Here is an 11,573-nt window from a genome sequence, read left to right on the forward strand (position 1 = left end):
TTTCAGCAAACGGTGGTGTTTTATATAAAAATATATTCAAGCTGCCGTTTTCGAAACCACCGGAACGGCGCAAAAGGTGCCGGAGCTACGAGTTCAACTTTTGCGGAAATGATCGATGCGCTAAAATTTCGGTAAGTGGATAAAAACGAACCGGCAAAGCAGCCTCCCATGTTTTGTTCAAAACGCATCGCGCTTGGGAACGCAAGCAAAAGCCACATTCAGTACTATCAGCCTACTTCTATTTCTGCCAAAAAATATAATTCAAAATTACACGCAGTCCGCACTGGATTCACGGCAAGTGCTTCAATTTCTTTGCAATCTTTTCCCCTGCGACTTTGTTACCTAGGTAGTTGTTTCAACAAAATCCAAAATTAGATAAGACTGATGAAAATTTTATTTGTCTTTTGTCACCATTTTCCTGACATGTGTTAATAGTTGAAATAATTATAAAGAGACCTTTTTTATGATTTAATTGCGAATGGTTTAAATTAATGTTGCAAGTCGTTTGCGGAGTTGATTTTCACATTTGCTTAATTCCTTCATCGTGGCTCCACCCAATTAAATGAAAGTATCAACATTTAAAAAAATAAATTTTGGTTACTTTTTTAGATCAAACTAATAAAAAATTGTTGATAAAATTGGTAGATCGATAAAGCGAAAATAGGGGATAAAAGACAATCTGGAACCTTGATTGCCACTGTATACTTTATTTAAAAATCAACAACCTGCCTGCGATGGAACCGGCAAGTGAAGTGGTGGGATTGGCCAATGAGTTGGCTCGGGCGGTCAAAATCACTATGGACCCAGCAGCTTCGCAGCAGGCACGAATGGATGCTTACGTTGCTTGTGAGAGGTAAATACGCACCGTAGAAAAGTTAATCTTTGAGCAGTAACATTATTTATTATCCGCAGGTTTAAGGAAGTTTCCCCTCTGTGCGCACAAGCCGGTCTTTTCCTGGTTACGGAAAACTATCCCTCCATAGTGCGTCACTTCGGGTTGCAATTGATGGAGCATACCGTCAAGTTCAACTGGAATAACATTTCACAGCAGGAAAAAATTTTCATCAAAGAAAATGCCATGAAACTGCTTTGTGCGGGCGTGGGCGAAGCACAGGATCAGAGCGTGTCGCACATCAAGGACGGTTTGTCGCGAATCATCGTTGAGATGATAAAGCGCGAGTGGCCCCAGCAGTGGACTACGCTGCTGGCAGAACTCAGTGACGCATGCTCGAAAGGTGTGTCTCAAACCGAGCTGGTGCTGCTGGTATTTCTGCGCCTGGTGGAAGATGTGGCCTTGTTGCAGACTATCGAAAGTAACCAACGGCGAAAGGATATATACCAGGCCCTGACGGTAAACATGTCGGAGATTTTCGACTTCTTTCTAAGACTCATAGAATTGCATGTAGGAGAATTTCGAAATGCCACTTCAATCGGTGCAAAGGACAAGGCTTTTGGCCATAGCAGAGTTGTGCAGGTCGCTCTACTGACATTGACCGGTTTCGTCGAGTGGGTGTCTATCAACCACATTATGGCTGCCAACGGAAGATTATTGCAAATTATGTGCATACTGCTGATCGATGAAGAATTTCAACAACCGGCAGCAGAATGCTTGCTACAGATAGTAAACCGAAAGGGACAAATCAAGGACCGGAAGCCACTGCTTCTACTGTTTGACGAAGTTCCGGTAGGTCACTATTATCGTGCGGCATTGCAAACCGAACGCATGAACAGTGAATCGTATTATACATTTTTGAAAAAGTTGATTCAAGTGTTGATCGGACTGGCAGGACAGCTTACTGGCTTATGGGGAAAAGAGGACTGCCAAATACCCCGACAAAGTCTTGCGACTTTCCTGGAAACGGTTCTGGTTTTTACACGTCACTCGAGCTTTACCCTCAATCAATCGGCAGCGTTGATTTGGATGAGCCTGCTAAAGCACGAACAACTCTCTCGCGATGCCATGTTGCTGGAATACATTCCGAAAGTAATCGAACTGATTGGTCCAAAGATCATCAAGGTTGGTTATCCAACCTCAAGGCCGACTGAAATCGTTATGCATCCGCAGACGTTCATAAGTATAGACTACGATAGCGAGGAGGAATGGTTGATGTTCTTCGCTCGCTGCCGCACGGATTTGTTGGAGATCTTTCGACAAGCCACAATTGTGGCGCCTCTAGTGACGTTTTCATACTGTGAACAATGGCTTAATGCACGCCTGCAGAAATCACATTCGGAACGTAACACCACGTGTAGCGTAACCGATCCCGTATATCTTGAATGGGATGCACTGGTGAATGTGCTAGACGGCGTGCTGTCGAGAATCCTGCTAGTTACCGAGCGCCCGTCGGTCGCTACCGGACTTCACCTGTTAGAAGAATGCCTCAAAGTCGAATCCAATGATCCACTAATTTTGTCAGTACTCCTGTCATGCATTTCTGCTCTGTTCGTGTTTCTCAGCATGTCCTCCTGCCAGATAACGTCTGCCAATTGTGTCGCCATGTCCGGAGTTCAACTATTGCCAAGGGTTCTGGATAAAATATTTGCCGCCCTGGTATTTCAAATACCCGGAGAAACTCGTATCTCCCGATCGAAGGCAGTGAAAAATCAACGCCGTCATGCGGCATCTCTTATGGTCAAGATAGCTCACAAGTATCCCTTGCTGCTGCTGCCCATCTTCGACCAGATCAACACTAGCGTTCACAATCTCATTCGTCAGCACGGCCAGCTGAGCAATGTCGAGCAAGTAACTCTACTGGAAGCCCTCCTGTTGATATCCAACCATTTCTGCGACTACGAGCGCCAAAGTAATTTCGTGGTAGAAATTACTCGCGATGGAGTGGCTCTCTGGATGCATTTAGCTCCGATCATAAAGAATGCACACACTTTCATAGATTTCGTCGGCTTGAATAAACCTCCCGTGCAGCCCGGCAGTAACGTGCCAGATCCATACAACGTCAATCGAGGCCAGATATTGTATGCCCTCAATCTGATTCTCGGTGTGATCAAGCGATGCTCTTGGCCGGACGATCCGGACCGTTGCTCTCGTGGCGGTTTCGTTGTGGCGCTGACCGAATCCGGTAACCCTATCTGCCGCAACCCAGCTACGTCGCACGTTGTTCCGCTGCTGCCACATATTCTCGCTTTGATGCGAGTTTTCAACGAACTGTGGAAGCCAGATGCCATGGCCGCCGTTCATGAGTACTTCAAGAGTGCGAACGGTATGCAAGAGCACGAAAAAAAGCAACTGCTTGGTGTTTCGTCCGTGCTTCAGGATCCGTTGGATCCCAGCGTAAAACGACCGCCGACAGCCTACGAGCGTATGCAAACGTTCCTCTCGCAAACATTTGAACACTGTTATCATATGATGGGAGCGGCCGGTGCGTATGACTGATTGTTTTTAAGGTTACCGTTTTAAAATGCGTTTTTTGTTTTGTTTCACAGGACCGTCTCTCGGTCGAGATTTGTACGCATTGCCTGGCATCGCAGATGCTCTGATTGGAAGCATTTTTGCAAGCTTGGAAAATGTTCCCGATTTTCGCTTGCGCGTGCTGGTTCGAGTCTTTTTCAAACCGTTCGTCTACTCCTGTGCTCCAGTTTTTCACGAAACCGTTTTACTGCCCATCTTTGCCCATTTGGCACCATTCAGTGAGTTTGTTGAGTTTCCTGTTTTCCTAAAACGTAAGCTCTATTGAATGTTTCTTCTTCTACTGCAGTGCTTACAAGACTGACCGCTCGCTGGCAATACATCACTGGACTGTACGAATCCGGCGAGCTCGGTGAAGATATTAACGATACCCAGGAGGTGCTCGAAGATATGCTGAATCGCTCGATGACCCGTGAATACATCGATGTGCTGAAAGTTGCACTGGTCGGTAGCACGGTAGATCCGACTGCGGCCAACACCAATAACGAAGCCAGCATGGACCAGGATGACCAGAGTATGGATGGACCTCCACAGGCACTGTCTAGAGCCGCCCAGTCAGCAATGACCTCGGAAGTGATCAGCGATTTGGGTGGAAAATTGCTGCGCAATCAGTACACCTGCACTCCGATTGTGATGACGGTTTTGAGGTAAGTACGAGTCGTAGTCATTTTTCGGCTGTTCTAGCAGGGTATCTTTCCAAATTATCATACAAAATGGTTCGCACTATGTTCGAATTTCACGAAATTTTGTGCGTGAGCATATTCAGTGGACTTTTGAACGACTTGTTATGAAAATTTATGACCCTTTGGGGCTTGTAGCGTAGCTGTTGCGTAGCTTAGCGTACGTGTACCGTTTCCAAGACGTCAGTCAGCGACAGGGTGGAGATCCAAAGGAGCTCACCAGTGAACAGTTACAGAAAGCAGAGCTATTTTGTTAAGGTAGGACGAAGTCTCGCCAAGCGCTGGGTTGCAGTCTTTACTTGTCTCACTATTCGTGCGATACATCTGGAAATAGTCTTCAGCTTGACAACGGATTCATGCAAGAAAGCAATTTCGCGGCGGTTTATCTCCTATAGAGGAGCACCAAAGGAAATATATACGGACAACGGTACCAATTTTGTTGGTGCTAGTAAAGAGCTGGCAAGTGACATACGACAAATCAACGTGACGATGAGCAGTACGTTTACTGATGCGAACACCGAAATGGCGGTTCAACCCTCCTTCGGCTCCCCACATGGGTGGATGTTGGGAGAGGATGGTGCGGTCAGTGAAGACGGAATTGGGAGCATTACCTTCATCCCGAAAGCTAGACGACGAATCCTTCATGACGTTGCTATCGGAAGCAGCTCACATGCTTAAGTCGCGACCATTGACTTATGTGCCACTGGAAAACGAAGAGAAGCCAGCATTGACTCCGAATAACTTTCTCAGGCTAAGCACGAGTGGTGTTCGATAGTTGACCAAGATTTCCGAAGACGCCAAGGCGGCCATAATGGAAAGTTGGAAGCTGTTACAGCTCATGCTGGATGTTTTTTGGCATCGGTGGATAGTCGAATACTTGCCAATGATCTCTAGACGGACCAAATGGTTCCAAGAGGTGCCCCAATTGAAGAGGACACGCTTGTTATGATAGCAGACGAGGGAGTACGTGGTTCGGAGGACGTCCAGCATGCAAACTTGCAGTTCTTGATATTATTGGTGATGCTGAAGTCGGAGGAGAATCGTGAAAATGCGATGGTGTAGGCAGAAGAGATTGTGACGTCGAACAAGGTTCGAGCGACACGAGGAGGAGGATGTTGCTACTTATGGATCCTATCGAAGATCCTTCACCTTAGCCTGAGATTGTCAGTTTGTGGATCATATTGGCGAATTACGTCATACGTCAAAAATGATGCGTGATCGTGAGGCGAAGTACTTCATACGTCAATAATAGGCTGAAGTGTAATAAGCTAAAATTGATTTGTCATCATTGGCTATCGTGAATCATAGTTATAAGCTAACCTAAAATCACTGACGAACTGACACGCCGCCCTGTAAAGTCAAAAAATTATAAATAACACAGAAGTTACGGGCATTCAACGGTAGGAACTGTAGGCCGCAGTGTTGGTACGCACCGTTCAAGAGAGCCAGAGTTACAAGATCCAGCAAACGTTTTTCGGAACCGCTTCGCGGATTGTCTTATCCTGGATTAAATCGGATCAGTGAAGGTATATACAGTTCTTCGGCTTTCTCATTGGAGAAATCCTCAGCCGCACGAAGCTGTCCTTTGGAAGCCGACTGAACAGCAGTAGAAATCGAGCAGCAGCTGGTTCAAAGGACTGATTTTTTTTGTACCGAGACGAGGTAAACTCCGTGCACAGTTCCTGTTTTATGACGTGATAATTGTGCAGGACAATCTGGTCGACGTTCATCGATTCTCCAGATGGAATATGTTAATAAGGACGGTGGCTTGCGTATGCAGATTTGTGTCCAACTGTCGAAGGCGGATGAAAGGGGATCCGATCGAAACGTTAAAGGTGACGCTGAGCCAGGCAACGTCGTTAAAGTCTAAAATACGCTAAAGTACGGGGACGAGTTGAAAATCTTGATGAAGAATCGAATCCGGTCTACGAGCGAGTGGGTAGCTTTGGAGAAGTTGACTGCCACTTGATGAACGCCACTGATCAACGAAAACGACGTGATTTGAATGGGAGGGCGTACGGAGAAATCTAAATTCTTACCATACGATCCACGTTTTCCGGTGATTCTACCGAAAGAGCATCATGTGACGGAATTGATCGTGCAGAACTACCACGAGCGCTTCGGGCACGGTTATCGAGTAATCCGAAGTTCGGTACGGTGGTGTACAAGGTATCGAAGGCGTGTCAGTGGTGTAAAATTCACCATAGTCGACCACGAGTGCTGAAGACGGCACCTTTACCGGTGCAGCGGCTACGGCCTTACCGACGACCGTTCAATTTCACCGGAATAGACTACATCGACCCAGTTAACGTGGTATTTGATGGTTATTCGTCCCACCAGCTGCCCCCAACATGGGTGGAGTATGGGAGCGTTTGGTCAGATCCGTTAAAAAGGCGTTGGAAGCATTGAACGACGGAAAACGGTTGACAGACGAAATTCTACACCCGTCAGTAACAGAAGCAAAGACATTATCAGTTCGAGGCGTGTACGTATCGCAGGAGATAGCTGAAGCAAAAGCGCTAAGTCCGCACCATTCTTTGCGTGGCGTTTCGTTGAACGAGCCGCAGAAGATTTCCCTTCCACCGTACCCGCACCGGCAGAGACGTTGTGGGATGCGTTCAGCGCCAAAGTCAAGGGCTCTAGTTCTAGGGGCGCCAAAACGGCCTGAACTTCAGTAAGGAGCTCTCGAATGTAGCGAAGTACTGGATATAGAGAGTTGTACGAATCATGTATGACAGTCTAATTACAAAAAATAAACTTGGAAGGACCACTGATTTAAGAAACGAGGGTGCGCCTAATCAGGCGTTCGTCAGGGCCGCTACAATATCACCTTACGGCTCTGAACAGGGCAAGGCTCCAAATCTGATAAAAGAGTGGTCCAAACAACCTTGTTCGAATGATTTCCAAAATCTGGAACAAAATTTGATCAAAAATGTGGTTCACGATATAGTCCAGGTTCAAAACATGGTCAAGATCTAGAATTTGGTTCAAAATCTGATCCAAAATCTAGCTGCTTGATTCAAAACTGATCAAAAATGTGGTCCAAAATATCCAAAACCTGGTTCAAATTTGATAAAAATGCGGTTCAAAATCTGGTCCAGAATCAAATCTGTTCCAAAATTTGTTACAAGATCTGGAAAATTTGATTAAAAATGTGGTCTGTAATCTAGTGCAGAACCATACCTGGTTGTTGGTTTAAAATCTGATCTAAAATGATCAGAATGTCAGGTCCAGAATCTGGTTCAAAATTTGATCAAAGATATGGTTCATAAAATCCAAAATCTGGTAAAAATCTCCAAATGTGGTCCAGGTCCAGAATCTAATCCAAAATCTGTTTCAAAATCTGAAACAAAAGTTGATAAAAATGTGGTCCGCGATGTAGTCCAGGTCTAAAATATGGTCCAGGTCCAGAATCTGGCTTAAAACCTGTTCCAAAATCTGGTTAGTGGTTTAAAAACTAATCAAAAAATCAGAGGGGTTGTGCACAAGACACGACCGCATAGGTGGTGTGGTAGGAGCACGTAAGTCTCTTTGTAGCGATAGTAGAATGTATCCATGTATGTAATAATACAATTCTTCATGTACATGCGTTGTACGTAGCGTTTATCAAAGTAGAAACATTGTATACATTCAATCCTCAACCGATTTTGGAGTTATATCGATGAATTGATTGAATCTATTTTATTAAACCGAAACCAAAAAAAATAAATTTTTATGATCTGTTTCAACGTTGAATAGTGCTTTTCCTCTGGTAGTCGGTAGACGGTACGCGCGAGTTTTCAAAAAGTTGAAACTTTTGCGCAACTTTTCTGCGGCTTACAAAAGAACACTGATAAAGCATTTACATTGAAATTTACAACCTGCAAACATTTTGAAAGTCGCAGAAAATGTCGCTCGTGTTCAGAAAACTTATTTCCGTCATTTGTTGGTCGTCCACAATGACGAAAAATTCAACTTTTCCCTCGTTGCCTGTGTTATTATGGTATAAACTGGGCAAGAAAATATAATAAACTCTTCAATCGTTGTGTGGCCTCTAAAAGGACCGATTGTTTGATTATCATAACTCCAACTTGCAATAAACTTGCACTAACGCACTTAACGTAATTCCCTGTTCAGTAAATTGGAGTACCGATAACCGCTAACCAGGCAGAGCTTGTTGCAACGGACCAGCCGGAAGCGCTATGCGATCAACGAAGCCGTTCGTGTATGGTCCTGAATCACGATGAAATACTCCTCCAAGTGGCCAGCTGCAAGTGACCTGGGATGTTTCTGGTCGTTTTGTTATCGCGTGCAGCATATTTCCTGCCAATTCCAGAACTTCGGCAGCCAGATATTTCATTACGGCAGCGAAACGAGTGCTCCAGCTCCAACACACGCTCAGTAGCCGATGAACACGACCGACCGGAAACTGCAAACGTGCACGAATCGAGCGTGACTTTCGTTTGCCCTGGCAAACGATGTTGGCAGTAGCTCAGCTAGCGTTTGAATAATGCTGTTCGCCGGCTTACCACGTGTTATGTACTTGACCGAATACATTGAGCTGGTATATTTGTTGGCTGCTTCTTACCTTCCGAGACGGCCAACTCAACCAGCAGCAACAAGCGAACAGAAGCGCGAGAGGTGATCGGTTAAAATTATTTGATAAGAAGCGCACAATTAGAATCAGTCTAAAGTAAATAGAATTAAAATCAGTGAGCGAAAATTCCTCAAATCTTCATGAACATTATGTTTTGTCCTTAAAAGAACATTTTGTCGACGTGATATGTTGGAAATTTAAGCCTTCTTTTCCATCTTCTTGGGCAGCAACAAAACAACTTGGATGCACGGAAAGACACTTCTCTGAACAGTGGTGACACCGGACAGCAATTTATTCAACTCTTCGTTGTTGCGGATGGCCAGCTGCAAGTGACGATAATTTCTGATCGTTTCGTTGTCGCGAGCAGCATATTTCCTGCCAATTCTGGAACTTCAGCAGCCAGATATTCCTTCACGGTAGCGAAACGAGTACTCCAGCTCCAACACACGCTCAGCATCTGCTCAACAATTTTCGATCGGATTCTATAGGGCGTAAATTAAATACAATCATAAGGAAGCTTAACCCATAGCTTATATCGTATATACTTCTGTCGTCCGTGCTAGGGAAGCACTGACGAGGGAAGGCAAAAATATGAAAAGAATTCAATTTTTCAATGACGCGCATTGAAAATCAATAGTGTTCTGTATTTTCAATATTTTCTAAATCGATTTTCCGATTAATTGGTGTAAATATCTTGGAAATCTATTGAAAATTTATTGAATTATAAGCCGAAGCGTGAAAACGCGTTTCTACTTTGATAACGTCATTTGCAACAACCAATCACGAAGCAAGAATTCTGGTACAACAGGTTCATTATTTTCAACTTTTTAATAGTTCAACATCAAGAATCCATACTTTTCTTCGTTTGGGTCAATTCTTAGAAGATTTTCCGATCGGTTGGTGTAAGAATATTGAAAATCGATCGGAAAACCGCTGAGCTATTAGCGCTCAAAACCTATCATTTTTCGTGACGCATTTTTCGATTTTTTGGAATGACACCCTATCTCAAAACTTGCCGTAAGACGTAGTCCTACGTCAAAATGTGGTTCAGTGTTAGTCCTCTACGGACTTGAGACAGTAACTTTGCTTACGGAAGACATACGTACACTTGCCGTATTTGAACGCAAGGTGTTGCGGACTATTTTTGGCAAAGTACAAACGGATAGCGGAGAGTGGTGTAGGCGTACGAACCGCGAGTTTAGTTGGAGAGATTCTCATCGTACACCTATGGCATTAGTTGGGAGACTTCGTATAGTGAAATCCGTTCTCTTTAAGAATCTTACCGCCACTAGGAATAGAGGGACCCAATGTGCTAGATGGCTCGACCAGGTTGGAGCTGACTTGCGTATGTTGAAACGCTTAACGAATTGGCGACGAGTAACCCAGGATCGAGTACAGTGGAGAGAAATTCTTGATACGACAAGAGCCGCCCCGACTTTTTGTTAGTAGATATAAGTAAGGTGGACGAGAACATCGGAAAATTTTCTTTAAAGTGTTGGTCATCCAGGAAAGACTTTGATTTTTTAAATATTGTTTTCATTCATAAGTTTATTAGCATTGTGAGATTCTGCGACCCAATCATGTACGATAATTTTGAAACATGCCCACTTGTCGTTCTTCATAAGTCATAAGAGTATATCTAACAATAACCGTTTATTTTAGCGTCCTCTCGTGGAACGACAGCAACTCAAGCCTCAAGGCAACATTCCTCAGTGGTCCTGTAATACGTTTTCTTGCATCCGAACAACTGATAACCGAAACGTTAGCCTCGAACATAATAATCGCCGTTTTGCAAGGACTCCAATTGCATGGTCAGCATGAAGCAAATCAGGTACCTATCACTACCCATCTGCCCCTTAAATCCAATGTCAATGAACCAATTTTTTTCGCAGGCATCACTTATAACACTCGGTGTACAAGTGTACGAAATTCTTCGGCCAAAGTTTCCTAACATTCTCGAAGTGCTACAGCAAATTCCCAACATTAGCGCAGCGGACATTCAGAAGCTGGATGAGAAGATTTCCGTTTCGGCTAACACGAAGGGCAACAAAATCGACAAGGCCAAGAAAGATCTGTTCAAGAAGATCACCTCGCACATTGTCGGTCGCAGCGTTGGCCAGCACGGTAAGAAGGAAGTTCGTATTCTTAACTTACCGCCAATCATCACGCCGACGGTGTCAGCAGCTGGACGGTACAATCTTATTGATGGCGCCCAGGAGACGGGTTTGGCTCATTTGTTCGCCAGTCGGAGTTAGTTTTCTCTCCCGTCCGCCGCCACCACTTTGCTATCCTATCAAATAGGACACTGTTGCTTAGATTCTAAAATTGTTAGGCTTTCTTGTCAATTTTCCTACCGCCGTTTTCTCTCGGTACCAGTTTATTGTTTCTAATTGCTTATCAGTTAAGGGCAGATCAAAGCAATCCGATGCTTGTTTATTGTGCTTCTCATTCTATTTTAAATAATATTTTATTTATTCTGCTGCAAGTGAGAAAGCAAAAACCCAGTTTTTCGAACAATTGTAAAATTTAACTCGAACAGCATCTGCTTAAATGAGTTTTGTATTTATTAATTTGGAATTTGTTAGAGCTTTGAAAGGTGTCGCCTAAATCAAATTACGAAAAAAAAACATTCTGAAAAAGCCATCGCAGTAGGAATTATCGAAACCGATAAGTCGATTTTGTAGAAACAAAAGAAATGTTAAGTGTAGGTAGTGTGGATAGTAGTACCGTATAAGCGAATTGAGACTGTGAATCACAAACGACATCCACTTGCGTCTTGCAGTCTTCGAGGCATCACTCTATGAAGGCTACAAGGAAACATAATGTAGTTCCATAATTAAATCATTGAAGACAAACAGTGGTGCTCGAACGCCCCGGGAAATACTGATTATGT

General features: G+C 44.1%; 1 protein-coding gene across 1 annotated transcript; it reads left to right on the forward strand.

Annotated features, from left to right (window-relative positions):
* On the forward strand, positions 1 to 11,573 carry LOC128733648 (exportin-5). The gene is made up of 7 exons (XM_053827385.1): positions 1 to 131; positions 610 to 853; positions 913 to 3,377; positions 3,442 to 3,645; positions 3,714 to 4,071; positions 10,343 to 10,511; positions 10,573 to 11,573. Exons 2-7 carry the CDS (start codon positions 735 to 737, stop codon positions 10,933 to 10,935), a joined length of 3,678 nt encoding a protein of 1,225 aa, XP_053683360.1. The 5' UTR covers positions 1 to 131; positions 610 to 734; the 3' UTR covers positions 10,936 to 11,573.

Source organism: Sabethes cyaneus, chromosome 2 (genome assembly GCF_943734655.1).
Source record: "Sabethes cyaneus chromosome 2, idSabCyanKW18_F2, whole genome shotgun sequence".
In the NCBI taxonomy this organism is placed as follows: Eukaryota; Metazoa; Arthropoda; class Insecta; order Diptera; family Culicidae; genus Sabethes; species Sabethes cyaneus.

Coding starts and splice junctions, on each gene's coding strand:
- LOC128733648 (XM_053827385.1), top strand. CDS start 735: ATGGAACCGGCAAGTGAAGTGGTGGGATTGGCCAATGAGTTGGCTCGG. Junction 3,378..3,441: donor TCATATGATGGGAGCGGCCG/GTGCGTATGACT, acceptor TTTGTTTCACAG/GACCGTCTCTCGGTCGAGAT. Junction 4,072..10,342: donor ATTGTGATGACGGTTTTGAG/GTAAGTACGAGT, acceptor CGTTTATTTTAG/CGTCCTCTCGTGGAACGACA.